We start from the raw sequence: 20,173 nt of genomic DNA on the forward strand, positions 1-20,173 counted from the left end.
ACAGCCCAGGCAGAAAAGGTCATGAGACTCTTATCTCCAATAAACTACTTAGAAAAAGCTGGAGGTAGAGCTGTGGCTCAAGTGGTAGACCATTAGCCTTGAGCACAAAGAGGCTCAGGGATAGCGCCCAGACCCTGAGTTCAAGCCCCAGGACTGTCTCCCTCAGCAATCCCAAGACTACATGCCAAGGACTAAATCTTTGCTGACAGTGAAAGTTAAGGTAAACTCTGGAATTATTCCTTTTGTGCTCTAACTTCAGTGGGTTAGATGAATACAGAAATGGCCCACAAGTGTCTAAGTCCTCCCCCTACAGGCAGGTTATTACAGGTTCCATCCTTGGGACTCAGTTACTCATGAGACTAAAAGAGAAAAGTCATCTTCCTCGGAATGGATTGAGAAGAGCTGGCAAGCCTGGTGGATTTGCTGTTTATGTCCTTATCACATTATTTTGTGCTTATCAAAGATTCATTCCTTCCCCAAAAGGAAATCTCAAGCTACCAGGCTATTCTTCCATCAAAATCACACTAATAATCACTCTTCCCCATGGGAACGGCAGACAACCCTTACATGGGATGCCTAGGATATATCATTGCTAACAAGAATACCCCCACTGCCCTCCAAAATAAAAACCCCAGTGAGATGTCAGAGATGTTCTTGATTTCCTAGTTATACTCAAGGTCTTTGCTCAGGGGATAAGAGACCATAGCTTACTAAGACTTTTCTTTGACTGCCACCACATCATTTTCCAGACATTTGTTCTGACTTTCTACCTAAAAACAGACAGGTCTTTTTCGGTAAAACCAACTGTAAACTAATACGGTTTTTATTTTTATCTTTCCTCCTGATGTGCACTGTTGGTTAGATCAAGGATGAGAAGCTCAAGAAGGACAAAGAGCCCAAAGAAGAAGTGAAGAGCTTCTTGGATAGAAAGAAGGGACTTACAGAAGTGAAGACCCAGAATGGAGAACTCATGACCCACAAACTTAAACATGCTGAGAATGCTTTCAGGTAAGAAGCGATGCCTTGTTAGCCACGACTGTGTTCATCTGTGAGGGAACAAAATAAGTCTCCCTGTCCTGTGCATCTACACAGAAATGTGCTAGCCAGGCCACATTCTTTTGTTGTGAGTTCACAGGCCATTGTCTAGGATACACAGCCAGCAGGTCCAGCTGCTCCTGGCTCTTAGATCACTAAAATCACTAACAGAGAACCAACAATCACTGCTCAATCCAAATGTTAATCTGCTTTTCCTTTTTTTAATTTTAATTTTTCTTGCAAGGCACATCATATTCTTGCTCACTAATCCTCTATGCTCATGTGAAATCAGATTATATAAAAATATTATGACAAGGTGAGCGCCGTGGTTCATGCTTGTAATCCTAGCAACTAGGGAGGCTAAGATTTAGAGAATCTAGTTGAAGCCAGTTGAACCTCATCTCCACATAAAATTCTGGGTGTGGTGACATATACCTGTCATCCCTGCTAGGTTGGAAGCATAAATAGAAGGACTGTGGTCTGGACCAGCCTGGGCAAAAAAAAAAAAAAAAAAAAAAAATGATACTCTATTTCAAAAATAACTAGGGCAAAAAAGGGCTGGGGACATGGTTTAAGTGGTAGAGTGCCTGCCTAATAAGTTGAAGAGTAGTTAATATCATTGGTTCATTCTCCATGTGGTCAGGCCAACTTCTTAAGGAACCCTTCTAAGTACCATTTTCAGGAATTCATTTTGCTAAAGATTATACATGAATATTGCAGAAAACTCAGATTAAGGGACAAGGCATGAGACATACACCTGTAATCTCAGCACCTCCCATCCTACCCTGCTCTCCCCCCCACCCCCGCAAAAAAAAAATCTAGGTAGGAGAATTGCTGTCTGCAAAATCAGGGACATGATTCAAGTGGTAGAGCATCCCTCTAGTAAGCATGAGACCCTGAATTCAAACTCCAGTACTGCCAAAAGAAAATAAGAAAAAAGAAAACTCAGGTTATTCCATGGCCCCCAAACCTGGGAAACATTGGGTTAAATTAACTCATATCTCTTTGCCCATAGGGACTTTGAGAGCCTGTATATTTGTTTAGGAATCAGATCTAAGAGGGAGGGGGAAAAGCCTAGAACTACTGCTCCATTTCAGTTTGGAAAACTGCTGAAGCTGTATGGTGCCTTCCAGGTCATATTGAAACTCTTGGCAGTTGATATTCAACAGTCAAGAGCCGTCCGTGCAGGCGAAGGCGCACATCCAGACATAGTTGAATACTGAGAGTCCCCACACACAAATTTTGTAGAAGCCTGTCATGGGCAGAGGCTACATGATTCTCCACATCCCATCCCCACATATTCTCTCCTCCGCCACCAGTACCCGGACCCCACCTTCGCTAGGTCACTGGTGGTTGTGTCATAGGTGCTGCAAAGGATATTGGGATCTCTGAGGTATAGACTTCCAAAGCACTATACCCTGGTAGCAACCTTACCTGAAGGTCTTGTTTTTCTGAATGTTTCAAATAAGAAAGACACCCAGCAGATAATTATGTGGAAGTTTGATATGCTTCTTGAGTAAAGACATATTCAGAAGCAAGTAGGGATGGACAAAGGAGGGATGGACAGTTGGGCCCATTTAAGAGGGTAAGAGGGGGTAAATACAGTTGCCCCAAACAATATTTATATGAAAATGGGCACAAAGACCTAATCACATTTATGAATGCACACAGAAGAAAGATACATTAAATAGAACTGCATCGAGGTGAATTCATAGACAGTACATGGAATTGGCAAGAGACTAGATGTGAAAATTAAGACTTTAATGGGTTGGGCACTGGTGGCTCATAGTTATAATCATAGCTACTCAGGAAGCTGAGATCTGAGAATCGAGGTTCAGAGCCAACCTGGGCATAAAAGTTTGTGAGATTATCTCCAATTAACCAGCAAAATGCTGGAAGTGGAGCTATGGCTCAAGTGGTTGAGTGCCAACCTTGAGCAAAAAAAGCTAAATGAACACACAAGGCTCTGAGTTCAGGCCCCAGTTTCTCTCTCTCTCCCTCCCTCTCCCTCTCCCCCACTTCTCTGTCTCTCTCTGTCTCTCTCTCTGTGTCTCTGTCTCTCTGTCTCTCTCTGTCTCTCTCTGTCTCTCTCTGTCTCTCTCTCTCACACACACACACACACACACACACACACACACAAACGTAGAACATCTATAGCAAGTTGATTGAGGCAAGAAAGTAGAATCCAGAGTTTACTTATGTGCCTGTAGTTGAATGCTTTAAAACTCAATACCAGCATCAGGTTTATGAAAAATGTTCAATGAGTAGTACCTGAAATTGTTATCGTTTTATTACTTGATAATTTAGTGTATGTCTTAAAAGTATAATGGTTTTCAAGGGACAACTTTTACTTTTGTTCAGAGAAACAATGTTAAGGAAAAAAATCTATCACTAGAAATAAAAGTTTAGTTAACCATTAGCAAACTTGCCAAGGAACTTTAGTCAAAGTACAAATTAATCATTACCTTGCCAAGTTTCTGGAAAGCCAGAGAGTTGAGTAATTCACAGAGAAGAAAAATCACACAAGAGCAACCGGTTACACTGAAAACCCTTAAATGAGTCCTATACCTTAATTTTTCCATCTTTGGACAAAAATAAATAAAACAGCAACAAATATTCATCTTTGTTTAGCTACCAGTATCTGTGAGATTTCATTTGAGTTGTAAATTAGTGCTGAGAGAAACAGAGAAATGAAGTTGTGTTTCATTTACTTGTAAAATAAGAGTGGGGAAAATAAGAAGGACCTCAGGACAGGTAAACTAGATGGAGGCCTATTAACTTATCTGAAAGCACTCTGCATTCTTAATATGCCCTAAACTCAAAGAATCTGAAGATAGAGACTGCCTATGGAAGAAATCCCCAGAGGAGGACCAGTCTAATGCTCAAAGCTTGTCTGCATGAGAATCCTGTTTTTCATTTTTGATTTTTTTAGTTTTTGCCTTATGCCATTACTGAGGCTTGAAGTCAGTAGTAGCTTGTCCCTTCCTGTTTTTGCTCAAAACTAGCACTCCCCCATTTGAGTCACTCCTCCACTTTCAGCTTTTTGCTTGTTGGTTGGAGATAAGAGTTTCACAGACTTCACTCTCCTGGCTATCTCTGAACTGCAGTCCTCAGATCTCAGCCTCATGAGTAGCTAGGATTACAGGCATGAGCCACCAGCACTTGGCTGTTTCTCATTTTTAAAATGATAATTAATTTTTGTGTGATTATCCATAACATTTTCTCCAGATATTTCCCGTGGATCTAGCAGTTGAGATGGTACACATATATGTACTTGCAGGATGTATATGAGTGAATGTTATTATAAGTATATTTTTAAATGTATTCTTGCACCATGTACAAGGCACCATAGCTAGTTCTCTATGCCAATCAATACAAGCCTACATTTAATGATGTTAGACTATTGCCTGGGAGCTGTATTATGACCTGTTTAGCTAATTCCTAATGATGTGTTAATGGTCCAGAACAAAGACTAAGCGACACCTAGTGGAACTCAGCAAAGTTTAACAGAAGGGGACGTGGGGGAGGAGAGAGCCTAGAATAACACTTTTATACCTTATAACCTCAGCCTGATAGTAAGGAAGAAATTTACCTCATCACACGCATGTGCGCGTGCGCACATACACCCTACACATACCCCTGAACCAGGTCAAGACATGGTCTTTTACTATATGCAGTGTGTTCAGTGTTCCTTTCTATTTCCCTTTTTAGTTGTTTGTTTTTTTCATTTTTCAAAGCCAACTTTATTCTCTCGCACAAACATCGAAGCATTAAAAATCTTATGGACTTTTATTTCCAAATGCACTTGAAATGTGACAAGTTGGCCATATGGTCATCATTTATTAGAATTCTTTTTGTATTATAAGATATAGAGAGAAAAGGTTGATACAATATAAAAGTCAATGTATGTACATTCCATATACAATACAGTATAAAAGTGAATATCTTGTTGGGAAGGGTCATGAAGGGTCTGATCTCATACCACTGCCAGTGAACAGTTCCTTCTGCCATGGTTGACATACATTCATGAAGGAGTAAGGATCCCATTACTCAGACCCAGCTTCATTCATGTTGACTCGCCTTTGCCAGAGTCCCGAGCTGGGGGGAGAAGGGGACAGCAGGGCCAGCCCAAGGTAGAGGCTGACCACATGGAGGTAGAGGAACTCAGAGCCCAAGAAACCACCAGGTGAAGAGATAGAATATAGGATGCATACCAGCACCTCTGATTCCCTTTGTGAAACGCTCAGTGCAACCCACTGATCTTTGGACATGCAGCTTAGAAAGTGTCGTCCAGTCCTAGGCATCCACCATTCCGTCTATTTTGTTTCTGTGGATTTGATCACTTCGATTCCTCACTCGGGTAGCGTACATCGCATGCGTCATTTATAACTGCCTTATTTCTCTTATCACGGCCTCCTCAAGTTCATCCGGGCTGTGGCATGCATGAGAATGCCCTTCCTTTTGAAGACTGATAGTCCATACTGCAGATTTGCCATATTTCCTCACCCATTCATACTACCATGACTCTTGGCTTGGCTCTGCCTCTTGGGCTGTTTATAAACAAGGCCACAGTGAGCATAGCTGTGTGATTACTTCAGCACCTTGCTTTCAGTTCTTGTTTTCTAAAGCTGGTTATCCACAGTTGGATTGAACCTGGCTTTCACTAGGCAGGCCCTTAACCATTTTAGCCACACTCCCGGCTCTTTTTTGTTTTTTTGTTACTCAATATTTTTCACAGGTAGACTTCACATTGTTACCTGGGGCTGGGCTGTGACCATAATCCTTCTACCTACCCTTCCAGCGTAGCTGGGATCACAAGTCACCTGTGTCACCATGCCAGTGTGATAGGGTCTTGCTCACTTTTTTGTCGGGGTTGGCCTCCAACTATGATCCTCCCAATCTTGGCCTCCTGAGTAGTGGGGATTTACAGATATGACCACCCCAAGGGTGTGGTTCCCTTTGGGGGCGGGGGGGTCTGGTGACTCCAGGGGGATGCTAGCAGACACAAGCCGGTGATCCCCTTTTCTCTCCCTCCTGGGCCCTCCACAGCCCCGGACGCCTGGGAGGCCGGGCCAGCGCGGACAGCAAGGAGGCCGAAGGCGCCCCCCAGGTGGAGGCTGGGAAGAGGCTGGAGGAGCTGCGCCGCCGCCGAGGGGAGACCGAGAGTGAAGAGTTCGAAAAACTCAAGCAGAAGCAGCAAGAGGCCGCCTTGGAGCTAGAGGAGCTGAAGAAGAAGAGGGAGGAGCGAAGGAAGGTGCTGGAGGAGGAGGAGCAGAGGAGGAAGCAGGAGGAGGCGGATCGCAAGGCCCGGGAAGAGGTGAGGACAGCCTGGCTCTTTAAACCTAGATGGACCCCCATGGCTCACACCTGTTATCAGGGAGGCTGAGATCTGAGGATCACGGTTGGAAGCCAGCCTGGGCAGGAGAGTCTGTGAGCTTCTCAGCTCCCATGTAGGAAGTGGAGCTGTGGCTCAAATGGTAAGGCACTAACCTTGATTGGAAAAGTTAAGAGACAGCACTCAGGCCCTGAGTTCAGATCCTAGTACTGGCTCTAAAACCAGTAGACATAAATGTAGCCATACCTTCTAAGAACTGTGACCGTGAATTCTTATTGCCTCCATTTTACAGATGAAGAAACTGAGGCACAGACAAGCTTTTGTAATTTCCTTCTCCACTGCCCTCTACTGCTTCTCTATAAAGAACAATGGCATGCTGACTAAACAGGAACAATGGCGTGCTGACTAAACAGGAACTAAGTTACCTGGTAGTTGTTTTCTGGTGTTGGAGAAATCTTTGTAGAGAAGATTTTTTTCACTTTTTTTTAGAAGTAGAAACAGAAGCCAGGCACCTGTGGCTCATACCTATAGCTACTCAGGAGGTTGATATCTGAAGATTGAGGTCCAAAGCCAGCCCAAGTGAGGAAGTTTGTGAGACTCTCATCTCAATAAAAACTAAAAATCCAGAAGTGGATCTGTGGCTCAAGTGGTAGAGCACAAACCTCGAGCACAAAAGCTCAGGAGCAATGTCCAGGTGCTGAGTTCAAGGCCAGACTGGCACACACTCACAGAGTGAGAGAGAGAGAGAGAGAGAGAGAGAGAGAGAGAGAGAGAGAGAGAGAGAGAGAGAGAGAGATTGTCCAAAAAGAAATGTACTCTTTACCTGACTTATGTAACTGTGTAACATCACCTTTATAATAACAACAAAAAAGTTTAAAAATAAATAAAAAATGATAAAATAGAAATCAAAGCCAGAAACCTATAATCCCAGTGACTCAAGATTTGAGGATTGTTGTTCAAAGCCAGCCTAGGCAGAAAAGTCCATGAGACTCTTATCTCCAGTTACCCAGCAGAACACTAGAACTGGATGTGTGGCTCAGTTGGTAGAACACGAATCTTGAGTGGAAAAAGCCGAGCAAGAGCACAAAGCCCTGGGTTCAAGCTCAGTACTGGTACTCATGCATGCGTGCGCGCGCACACACGCGCACACACGCATGAGTACTGGTACTCATGCATGCGTGCACGCACACACACACGCACACACACACATAAAAGCAGGCAGTGACGGTGTCTGTTTTTGCTCACTTTGGCACACCCAGGACCTGATACAGTTGCCTTAAGGGCTGCCAGAGCCCCGTCGTCATGAACAGATGAATTTGTTCCATCTTTTTTAGACAGAACTCAAAACAACAGATGAAATTACAAGGAGAAAAACTCAAGCTCAGCATTGAAAAACTGCTTAGCTAGCTACTACTTCTCTTGCTACAGTTTACAAAGCACATTCTTTCCTTTAATTCTGGAATATACTCTCATTTTATGGGGGGAAAGCAGGAATCAAATAGCTTGAGTGACTTATTTGGAGATTCTGGACTGATAAGTCGTAGAATGAGCATTGGGACCCTGCTTTTCCAATTCCTGAGCCTAGAACTTTCTCCCATCCTTCTAAACATTGCAAAAAATCCTTGGTGACTTTCTGACATTGCTCTTATACACATTTCCCCAAAACTGTGTGGAAAGTTCAGGTAGATGATTCCAAAATCTCTTCCATTCTATAGTTCAATGAGCCAGTGACCTATGGTTGGAAAATTATTGCACTGATAAGAGAGGTATAAACCGACATACCTCAGCTTATTGTGTATGTGTGAGTGTGTGTGTGTGTGTGTGTGTGTGTGTGTGTGTGTGTACATATGTGTGCACATGCATAGGGCTTGAACTCAGGGCCTGGGCACTGTCCCTGAGCTTTTTTGCTTAAAGTAAACACACTGCCACTTGAGCCACAAAACAACTGGCTTGTTTTTTGTTGTTTTGGGGGGGTTTTTTGGTAATTAGTTAAAGATGAAATCTCATGGAGTTGCCTGCCTGGGCTAGCTTTGAACAGAAATCCTCAGGATTACTTGCTTGAGCCACTAGCATCTGCCTTCAGCTTATATCTTAACCCTGCCACTTACAAGGTGAGACCTTGGAAGTGATGCTGGATGATTGATTATATTTTCCTTATCTGGGAAATAATACTTACTTTGAGGGTTTTATTCTGATGATAAAATACATCATCATGTTCACATTGTAGTACTCAAAGAACGGTACAGCTATCATGACTTCATCAGGGAAGCGGGAGCCCTTAGAACTAAATTATACCTAGAAGACTGTTAGCTCTAATCTTCTACAAGAGACAAGAGACTCCTGCAACATCCTTCTGTGACTACTGGCCATCCACCTCTGCTTGAGAACCATCTGTGATGGTGATTTCATGACTAGAGTACTGCAAACATGCATAAATCTCAGAGAAGCAGTCACAGAGAATAGGCATCTTGGTCAGGAGCTTGAACTTTACCTGTAGAAGATACAGCACAGTGTTGCTAGGTCAGGAATGAAGGCTCAGAGGCCCTACGAAGGCAGACGTGAGCTCCAATACCCATCCCATTTCTGATTTGTCAAACTGTTCAAAAGCGTGTATCAACTGAGGTGGGGGCAGAAGCAAGCACAGATCACTTCTGGAGCCATTTGGAAAATGTTGTAGCATACCTTCATGTAACTTTCTGCAAAGTGATCTCATTTTCTCCATGAGTCCCTTGAGAAGTACACGGAGGGGTTTTGTAGTCATTGTATATATTCAGAATGGGAAGGCCAGTGCTAAATGACTTTCAGCTGGTGACCTTGACCTTGAAGGGATCCTTAGTCCAAGCATTTCCAATGGAAAGACTGATTAAGTGGGCACTGTGATTCCTTCTATCTCACACATAAAGAAACAGAGACGTATAGTTGATCAGTAACATGACCAAGGCCATGCAATGGGAAAACAGTCACTGCAGAATGCAAAGCCAAACAGCTGGACTCTTGCGCTCAAGCTTAACGTTTTCTGTTCACCCTTGAACCCTGGGCAATGTCTAGAGCCCTCTAGAGTATGCTACTCTGTCTTCCACAACCCTCCTCGCTTTCCCTTCAAGCTAGTTGAGATGACCTTGTTACTTGTTCTTTCTGCCTTAGGAAGAGAAAAGGAGGCTAAAGGAAGAGATTGAAAGGAGAAGGGCAGAAGCTGCCGAGAAACGCCAGAAGATACCAGAAGACGGCTTGTCAGATGACAAGAAACCATTCAAGTGTTTTACTCCTAAAGGTTCATCTCTCAAGGTATTTCTTCTCTAGAAAACTATCGTATGCAATACTTGTTTACAAAAAACCACCATACAATAACACTAATTTAGGTATTAGTTCAGTTTCTATTACTATACTAGAAACTTTATTTTTAGCATCTGATTTAGTTGCTTATTGGAGGTCTTTCTTTTGCTTCATTGGCTCTCCTTCTGGGTTAATGTGTTCTATAACAAAATGCCTTCGACTGGGTAACGGAACAGAAATGTATTGCATACAGTGATGGAGGCGGGCAAGCCCACCATTAAGGCAGAGGTAGAGTCGGAGGCTTAATTGTCATAGATTGCAGCTTTCCCTTGGGTCCTCACATGGTGGATGAGAGAAGAATGAGGCTAGCGGTCTCTCTCAGACCGCTTTAATAAGGGCACTAAGTCCATCCAAGGGAATCTCACCCTCATGACCTAAGATCCTACCTCTTAATCCCAGCACCCTGGGTGTTAGGCCACAACACCTGGATTTTGGAGGGACACAGACATTCCGCCCCTTCTTTCATCATTTTGCAGCTTCTCTTGTTCCCAGCACGTGGAAAGGAGGAGGATGCTAATGTTGTATCTGTTCTTATGACATAAAATGCCAAGTGGTAGAGTGCTAGCTAGCCTTGACCATAAAAGCTAATGGACAATACCCAAGCCCTGAGATCAAGCCTCAGTACTGGCAAAAGCAACAAAAGGCCTTCTATGATTATCTCTCAATTTCACCAGCTCACACTTTCCAAGTGCCTGATTGCTTAGAATTCTGGAGAATGAAAATACTTCAAGTTTCCAAGTGCATTATAAAAGATTAGCTGGTTTTCCTGCGATTGTTCACACCGTTAAAAGCAGGACTGCTGAACGATAGATTTCACATCTGTTGGTATAGGAAGAGATGAAAAGCCATTTGGATAAGGGTTTGTTCTTTTTTTCAGAATGAGTTTGGTCCCACTACTCTGCCTTCACAGAGCCAAGCTCCTGACTGATGTGGGAAAAAAAGCTAGAAGCTGAGGGAAATGGACAGGTTGGGATAAAGGGGGAAAGATCAATAGACTTGAGAAGGTCCAAGGTCCTGTCATGTATAATCTGTCATTAATTCCTCTTGCTTCGAAGAGGCATTTAATTGAGCACCTAGCTGCCCTTCCATAGTAAAGATAATAAATGTTTGTCAAATGAATAGATGGGAAAAAAAGAATGTATCTTCTAACATCAGCAGTCTATCCTCAACTTTCCACCAGCCTGGCTGAGGTTACAAAGCATCAAGAATGAGTGCAGCCAGGGTAGAATTGTAGCATCATAGCTAGGCTTCCATGGTTAAAGTGCATGTTTGCAATCCTATCCTATGGCACATGAATGTGACCAAAGAAAAACATGGAAATTAAATAACATGTTTTATGTTCAATTTCACGGACTCATCATGAGGGCCTGGGTGCCAGTTACTTCCCAAATAATGCACCACGGAATGACACTGTGGTCAATGGCAGATCATAGACACATACAGTGGTGGTTCCCTAAAAGTATATCACCTACTTTCATCTTGAAAGTAATCAAGGTAAAAAGGGCCTGGAGCATGGCCCAAAAGGTAGAGTACCTGCCTTAAGTCAAATCTCTAGTATTGCATATATATATATATATATATATATATATATATATATATATATATATATATATATATATAAAATAATGTTTTAAAAAACACAATATAACATTGTGATTTTGAAGAGGACATTGGCCTAACTCCATTCTGTCTCTCTCTGCCTTTAAACTTTTTTTTTCCTTCTGAATCTCTGCCTTCCCCCAAGTACCTTGGGATTGCAGGAAGGACAGATCTATGTTTAGCAGTGATCCTATCTTTGGTTGATGTCTTGGGACAGGGGACAGGGCCTAATCCAGTTGGGACTCCCAGGACTGGAACATCTTACCCTAAAATTCGTTTTAATATTTCCATGCACGAATACAATGGATGTTATAATCAAGTGCATTTCTTTATTCCATTTGCACTTATGCATATGAAGTACTTCAATTGTCTTCGCGCCCCTCCATCTGCTCCTCTGTCTCCGTCCTTTTCTCTACGCTGATCTTCATTGTTACGTACGCAGCTCCACCAGGAGAGGGTGAGGAAGGGGCTTCATAGGCAGGCTTCGGAAGAGAGTGGCTGACAGGGAAAACCAGAGAAATGAGCATTTGAGGGCCCTGGAAGAGGAGATGATTGAAGAAGAGGAGTGTGGAAAAGCTTCTTTTTCTCAGAAAGAGTAGACTTGTGGCAGTCTAGCTGCTTGCTGCTTCCTTCCATCATCAAGGCTGCAGTCACAGTATTTGAAGAATTGGCCAAGAGGGGTGGGGTTAGAGGGATGGGGGAGCTGATGAAAGGGGTGATAATGATCAAGATGCATTATACTTCTGAACTGATCTGTTGAGTGTCAACCTCTCTGCACAACTACTTAAGGATAGTATAAATATAGTTTAACAACCAAGACTGTTCGGGGAAAATGTAGCGTCGGTGGGATCGTAAGGAGGTAGAAAGAGACTATTTGGGTTTCTTTGATTATCCATCTGGGTGGTACCCAGAAATAGACAGAATTTCTTTTTACCCAAACTTGCCTCAAATTCCAATCCTTAGACCTCCATCTCCCAAGGAGCAAGGATTTCAGGCTTAAACTACTGTGTCTGGCTTTGGAAGCCCCTTTGTACAAGTAATAGGTGTTAAGTAAAACATTGTTAAAAAGAAAGGAGCGAGCAAGACATTTCAATTTGAAAAGACCATGTTCAGAAACAATCTGTTGCTTGTCTTCCTAATGTGTGTGTGTGTGTGTGTGTGTGTGTGAGAGAGAGAGAGAGAGAGAGAGAGAGAGAGAGAGAGAGAGAGAGAGAGAGAGAGAGAGAGAGAGAGAGAGAGAGAGAGAGAGAGAGAGAGAGAAAGGAAGAAAGTACTGAGACTTGAACTCAGGTCCTTGTGTTCTTGCTTGGCTTTGTCACTCAAGGCTGGTGCTCTTAACGCTTGAGGCACATCTCCACTTCTGACTTTTTACTGGTTAATTCTCCAGTTAAGAGTCTCACAGACTTTCCTGCCTGGGCTGGTTTCAAACTGTGAGCCACTAGCACCTGGCTGCTTTTATGTTTCTTCTTTTTAATCTTTAAGTTGTTATAAGAAGGAATTACCATTCTCTCTCCTTTTTAGCCCTCCCACTAGTAACCACACTCCCCCATCTGACTGTTTTCCCAATACAACACTGCCACCTCTTGGTTTCCAGAGGGAGCAACTTCCTTCTTTAAAATCCTTAAAACAGCAGAACATTTCATTTACAACGTAAATGGTTTTATTACAGAGTCATTAAGAGAAGGCATTTTCTAGCAAGAATGTATCAGTCAGTGAGTCGTGACAAAATGTGATGATGAGGTTAAGCTGGATGAGCTGTGGTAGACATAAAAGGAGGAGTCAAGTGTGAGAGCATCTGTGATTTGAATAAATATGATGGCCAAAATGAGAAAGATCATCTATAAGGCAGAGAAAGGCTGCAGGAGCCACAAAGAACGAGTCTCAGCCCCGGCCTCACTCAGCTCATCCTCTACAGCGCCCCCATGCGGTAGACCTCAGATCTTTGTATGTTTGTTATGCTAAAAATGTACTTTCCCTGGGCCAGGGGCATGGCTCCAGTAGATAGCACCTTCCTACCAAGCTCCGGAGTTCCAACCCACGTACTGCCAATAAAAAAAATCAAATGAGTACATAAAAAGGGCCCTTTTCTCTCTAACCTGTACTCTCTCTCCCATTCTTAAACACTTTGAAACTGTACAAACCATAAACTACACATCTCAGCTCTACTATCACAACTGTTCCCCATACATGGTTGCTTGTCTAATAAACATGGCATTCTGTTCTTATTTTCCTTTATTGGTTGATCGATTTGGTAGTACTGGGATTTGAACCCAGGGCCTCAGAGTGCTAGCTAGCCAAGCACTCTACCACTTGAGCCATGCCATCAGCCCCATTCTCATTCATGTGTGCTACTAATCTTCCCTATAAAATGTGTATGCTCCATGTGAACTTGGACCTTGTTTCACTTCGGCATCTCAGGTTGCCATGGGGATATAACATACACTGGATGGCTTCCCTATGCTAATGGCAGGTCAGGAAGTGGAGGAGTAGTTCAAGTGGTAGAGCACTAGCCTTGATCAGAAAAGCTAAGGGCTCAGAAACAAACAAGCAAATAAGAGCAGTTCAGTCATGTTTAGTAAATTCTTTTTTTCAATTAGGAACTTCTTTGGGTTACAACTAAAGAGACTATATCAAACCCATTTTCCTGGAAGTATATCATTTAAATTTAAACATTCTTTGTAAATCATCATGTGTTTGTTGACTCCTTGCCATACAAACTCCATTGCCTATCAATCTCAACAGACACCAAAGCCCTGTTTGTATGTAACTGTCTGTACATAGGACGGACCTGAGCTGAAAGCTTCCATCTCCATCTTGTCCTGGAGTCAGCTAGACTACAGAAATAGACGATGTTGAATGTACCCCTCAGCTCAGTCGCCTTGGGCTATATAACAAATTACTGTAGATTTGCTGAAAACAGTAAACATCTGGACAGATGTGGGTAGCCCATGCTGGTAATTCTAGAACTCAGGAGGTTGACGTGCGAAGATCACAAGCTTGAGATGCCCCTGGCTACCTAGTAAAATCCTGTTTCTAAAAAATAAGAATTAAAAAAAGAAAGAAAGAAAGAAGGAAACAGTGGTTTCTCCATGTTGGACACTGCAAGTCTGAAATCAGCCTGCCAGCATGGTTGGGTTCTGGTAAGGGCTGTATTCTTCCTTCACAAATGGCCATCCTCCTGCTGTGTCTTTGCATGGCAGAAGGCCCAAAGAGGAAGTATGTGTCCCTTCTCCTCTCACCGGGCACTAATGCCATTCACTGAGCCCACCTACCAAAGTCCCCATGGCCAAACGCCACTACCTGGAGGCTTAGATGTTAACCTAGGAATCATCTGTTTATCAGGCCCCATATTTCAGGAGCATATTATACTCTGTGTTTGTGTGTGTGTGTGTGTGTGTGTGTGTGTGTGTGTGTGTGTGTGTGTGTGTGTGTGTGTGTGTGTGTGTGTGTGTGTGTGTGTGTGTGTGTGTGTGTGTGTGTGTGTGTGTGTGTGTATGTGTGTGTGTGTGTGTGTTTGGGGGTTTTTTGGTCAGCTGTGGGATTTGGACTCAGGGCCTGGGTGCTATCTTTGAGCTCTTTTGCTCAAGGCTAGCACTCTACCACTTTGAGCCACAGCTCCACTTCCAGCTGTTTTTTGAGGTGGTTAACTGGAGATAAGAGTCTCATGGGGACTTTTCTGCCCAAGCTGGCTTCTAACCACAATCCTCAGATCAGATCTCAGCCTCCTTGAGTAGCTAGGATTAGAAGTATGAGCTACTGGCAACCTGGCTTATTTTCTGGTTTTTAATTTGCTCCTCAAACTTGGTATCTCTCTACGTCTTATTATGCTATTTCCGCCTCTTCCCGGAAAGGTCAATTTCATTGATTGAATGTAAGAGACAGTTAAACCCTCGTCATGCCATTCATACAAGTCCCTAATTAAGGAACAAATTATTATGCTACCTTTGCACGGTCAGGATACCGCGGCCGTTTAACTTGCATCACTGGGCAGGCAGTGCTTCTCAAATTATAAAAATTATTAGGATTACGGCTGTTAGTGAGATGAATGAGCCTATAGATGAGACTGTGTTTCATGTTGTATAGGCCAAAGTCCCCATGGCCAAACGCCACTACCTGGAGGCTTAGATGTTAACCTAGGAATCATCTGTTTATTTCAGGAGCATATTATACTCTGTGTTGTGTGTGTGTGTGTGTGTGTGTGTGTGTGTGTGTGTGTGTGTGTGTGTGTGTGTGTGTGTGTTTGGGGGTTTTTTGGTCAGCTGTGGGATTTGGACTCAGGGCCTGGGTGCTATCTTTGAGCTCTTTTGCTCAAGGCTAGCACTCTACCACTTTGAGCCACAGCTCCACTTCCAGCTGTTTTTTGAGTGGTTAACTGGAGATAAGAGTCTCATGGGGACTTTTCTGCCCAAGCTGGCTTCTAACCACAATCCTCAGATCAGATCTCAGCCTCCTTGAGTAGCTAGGATTAGAAGTATGAGCTACTGGCAACCTGGCTTATTTTCTGGTTTTTAATTTGCTCCTCAAACTTGGTATCTCTCTACTCTCTGCCAATCCTAAGATCTCCCCATCAAATATCTTTTTTGGGGGGGTCCAGTCATGGGGCCTGAACTCTGGGCCTGGGCGCTGTCCCTCAGCTCTTCAGCTCAAGGCTAGCGCTCTACCACTTGAACCACAGCGCCACTTCCGGCTTTTTTCTTTTTGCTTATGTGGTGCTGAGAAATCGAACCCAGGGCCTAAGGCATGCAAGGCAAGCACTCTACCACTGAACCACCTTCCCAGCCCCTCCCCATTAAATATCTTATTTATGGTTTTCCACAATAACAGAGCTGCTATGAACATTACCCTATTACCTTTTACATCCTTGGGTGAATTTTTGGTATTTGTTGTTGTTGTTGCTGTTTGGATTTTTTTTGGTGCTGGACCTGGGGCTTGAATTCAGAACCTGAGCACTGTCTCTGAGCTTTTTTCATTCATTTGAGCCACTTCCAGATTGCTTGCTTTATTTGTTTATATTTGGTGGTTAACTGGAGATAAAAGTCTCACAAATTTTCCTGTCCAAGCTGGCTTTGAACCATGATCCTCAGATCTCAGCCTCTTGAGTAGCTAGGATTACAGGCGTGAGCCACTGGCACCCAGCTTCCTTTAGGTGTTTTGATTCACCAAGGTCAGAAACAACAGTGGCATAGGCTGAGAAACACTCTGGTAAACTGGTTGGTATTAACTGGATTTATTTTCTCTTTCAATTCCTAGATAGAAGAGCGAGCAGAATTTTTGAATAAATCTGTGCAGAAAAGGTAAACATGGTTGATTGTTCAATCAAGACGATTCAGCTATTGGATCCATGAAAAGATTCCCCTGGCTTATATTTTTGTGACTGTGCTTATTTAGCAGCGGTGTCAGATCAACCCATCAAGCAGCGGTAGTCTCGAAGATTGACAGCAGACTGGAACAGTACACCAGCGCGATCGAGGTGAGACTTTCCCTCCAAAGCATGGTCTTGGAAAACAGAAATAGCCTCTGATTACACAGAAGATCAGAGGAACACTCAGGACAATAAACAGACCCAGTCATTTTAGAATATTCATGGTGCCTTTTCACACAGTGAGCCAGTTATAGAGAAGTATAATAATAAAACTCAAATGATAAATGACTTTTCTTTTTCTTTTTTGTAGGTGGTACTGGGGTTTGAAATCAGGGCCTCCCACTTGCTAATCAGGTGCTCTACCGATTGAGTTACTTTCCTTACCCTTTTTTGTTACTTTATTAGGATAGAGTGTTGTATTTTGCCCAGACTAGCTTGGACCATGATCCACCAACCAGCATTTCCCTCCTAGCTGAGATAAGAGGCATACACCACCATATCAGACTAGAAGTCAGTCTTAGGGCTTGAACTCAGGGTCTGAGCACTGTCCCTAAGCATTTTTGCTCAAGGCTAGCACTCTAACTCTTTAGTCACAAGTTTACTTCCAGCTTTTTGATGGTTAATTGGAGGTAAGAATCTTGTGGAATTTTCTGCCTTGGCTGGCTTCAAACTACTACCCTCAGATCTCAGGCTCCTGAGTAGCTAGGTTTACAGTCATCAGCCAACAGTGCCCAGCCAGAAGACTTTTAAATGGAGTGTCATTTATATCTTATAGTCTATTCCTTAGCCAGGCACTGGTGACTCACACCTGTAATTCTAGCCACTCAGGAGGCTGAGATCTGAGGATTGGGGTTTCAAAGCCAGCCCAGGCAGAAAAGTCCCCATGAGACTCTTATATCCAATTAGCCACTCAAATACTGGAAGTAGAACTCTGGCTCAAATGCTAGCCTTGATCTAAAAAAGCTCAGGGACAGCACCCAGGCCCTGAGTTCAAGCCCTACCACCAATTAAAAAAAATATGTACATAAATACATAAATAAATGAATATTCCTTAGTGAAAATGTTTTTCTTTTAATGAATAGGTTTGTTAATAATGGAACTGTTTATGTCAGTGGTCACAGTTACGTCTTCAGCATCCTTAATTCCTTACATACAGTGTATTCCCATATGTGGTTTATATTGCACTGTAGTTTTTGGTTCTACTGGGGCTTGGAAATCAGGGCCTTGTGCTTCCTCGGTGGGCACTCTACTACTTAAACCATTTCCTCAGCCCCCATATATAGTTTAAATATGTCCGTTAATGTCTTTCAGTATCTTCTTTTGTCTATAAAAAGTCTTGTCAAATAAAATATCATGAAGTTACTTAAAATGATAGCCAGCTCAGTTTCAAGTTGATTTTTTAATGTTTCTATCTACTTTAACTTATTTGATTCAGTTGACCTGAGGGTTTCAATCTAGTTGGAAATAATGTATATTTCTAGACACAAAGCAGGAAAAAGATAGTGTCATTGATCTAAGATTTGCTCCTGATTTGCTCTCTTTGTGTGATAGACCTCAGTTGATGGTTTCAGCCTTCCACATCAAAATGCCTGCAATAATTGGATCCATTTGGTTTGACTTTTCTTCTCACTTTCGTAGTCTCAGGTAGAAGTACCTGTAAAATAAGAAGAAACAGAGGGATCTACTGATTTATTGATGAATAATCTATTCTTTTTTTCTTTTTTTTTTTCTGTCGGTCATGGGGCTTGAACTCTGGGCCTGGGACCTGTCCCTCAGCTCTTCAGCTCAAGGCGAGCATTCTACCACTTGAGCCACAGAGCCACTTCTGGTTTTCTGGTGGTTATTTGGAGATAACAGTCTCACAGACTTTCTTGCCTAGGGCTGGCTTTGAACCATGATCCTCAGATCTCAGCCTCCTGAGTAGCTAGGATGATAGGCATGAGCCACCAGCACCCAGCTAATCTACTCTTATTTAAGCCTTAAGTTGTAACTTTTATCTACAAAATCAATGTCAACTAAAATGTAGGACAAAGTGCAGATAGTTGTTTTCTGTGCTTGAATGTATCGTGGCATTTTTGGTGGTGGTGTTTAATAAAGACCAGATCACTGTTATTTTCCAAGGACAAACTTCTCAGCACCATCTTAAAATGATTTTTACACATTTCAGGGAACCAAATCTGCAAAACCTACCAAGCCAGCAGCTTCAGATCTTCCCGTTCCTGCAGAAGGCGTGCGCAATATCAAGAGCATGTGGGAGAAGGGGAATGTGTTCTCCTCCCCCTCTGCTGCAGGAACACCAAATAAGGTGAGCATGTAATTTTTATCCTTGAAATGTGGAGGGACAGATTCTTTCTTTATCCCTTCCACTTGACTTCAGAGATCATCCCAGGGCATCATAAAAGCAGTCAAGAAGGTGCAACTTGTACTTGGTTCTACAAGGACTATAAAAGCAAGCTCAGAGAGAATGTGCTTTATCAGGATAGCCTGTATACACATCAGCTCTGGCCAGGGAGCTCTAAATCTAGTGCTTTACATTGTCAACCCTTGGGGTTTGAGATGCACCCAGATATTCTTTAGTATCAAGTTGAAGGCTTTCCATTATGTGACACAATAATGCTAGTTCAGATTTGCTTTGGAGATCCACTTAAAATTTACTTTTCTCTTTAATATCTTCGATGATTGGCTCTTTGTAGGAAACAGCTGGCCTGAAGGTGGGAGTTTCTAGCCGCATCAATGAATGGCTAACTAAAACTCCAGATGGGAACAAGTCACCTGCTCCCAAACCTTCTGTAAGTAGTTCTGATTTGTTGTTGTTGTTGTTGAGATCTTTTGACTGCTCATCTTTCAGCAGCAGAAGAAAATAAGCACGTGGTCTGGGTATCTAAGAAAGACAGTGTCCATTTTTCTGCTTTTGTTGTTGGATAACAAACAAGAAGGTATGCAGATTCAGTCAGTCTTGAGTAGCTATGCCACCATGACCAAGAGGGTAAACAGCAATGAAATTGTCATCGCTCCCAACTGATGGAAGGAAAACTTAGCCAGAATACTGGCGCAGTTCAAATCCAGACCCTCCACAGGTTTATTTGTTTGGCTTCTATTCTATAAATGTCATAGGAATTTGAAAACAGAATGCCTGATTTCTTTGGCATTCTCTCTATTACAAAAACTTCTTCACAAAAGAATGTGCATATTGGCTGTTTTGAATCCGCATTTTCAAATTTATCTAATTTTTATAACTTGGCATAAAATGCAGCTTGGGAATAGTTGTTGAAATAATCACCACCTTTTTTTTTTTTAAAGAAAAAATCAGCACCTACAAAAAGAAGCCCTTAAAACTGGAAACTAGAAAAATTGGGTGTCATTTTTTTCAATCACTAGTGAAATTAGAACCAAAAAATGAATTATAAAGGTTGTTTTAAAAACACAAACTTTTCTTATTTATCATGAGTAGTTATCTAACTATAACAAGTCTTTTAACCTTTTCATTGACTATTTATGATGATTGCATT

General features: G+C 42.5%; 1 protein-coding gene across 9 annotated transcripts in view; it reads left to right on the top strand.

The window, feature by feature from the left end:
* Positions 1 to 20,173, top strand: part of Cald1 (caldesmon 1) — a 220,704-nt gene that overhangs the window by 189,847 nt on the left and 10,684 nt on the right. For 7 of the 9 annotated variants that reach the window (XM_069996817.1, XM_069996823.1, XM_069996816.1 and 4 more), the window contains 7 exons: positions 863 to 1,008; positions 6,085 to 6,352; positions 9,515 to 9,655; positions 16,553 to 16,596; positions 16,691 to 16,772; positions 18,832 to 18,969; positions 19,358 to 19,453. In XM_069996817.1, coding sequence (XP_069852918.1) covers positions 863 to 1,008; positions 6,085 to 6,352; positions 9,515 to 9,655; positions 16,553 to 16,596; positions 16,691 to 16,772; positions 18,832 to 18,969; positions 19,358 to 19,453 — 915 coding nt within the window. The remainder of the gene's footprint in view (positions 1 to 862; positions 1,009 to 6,084; positions 6,353 to 9,514; positions 9,656 to 16,552; positions 16,597 to 16,690; positions 16,773 to 18,831; positions 18,970 to 19,357; positions 19,454 to 20,173) is intronic. The other 2 variants (XM_069996821.1, XM_069996825.1) reach the window with 1 other exon arrangement.

This window comes from Dipodomys merriami, unplaced genomic scaffold, assembly GCF_024711535.1.
Source record: "Dipodomys merriami isolate MVZ:Mamm:240054 unplaced genomic scaffold, mDipMer1.0.p SCAF_5, whole genome shotgun sequence".
Classification (NCBI taxonomy): domain Eukaryota; kingdom Metazoa; phylum Chordata; class Mammalia; order Rodentia; family Heteromyidae; genus Dipodomys; species Dipodomys merriami.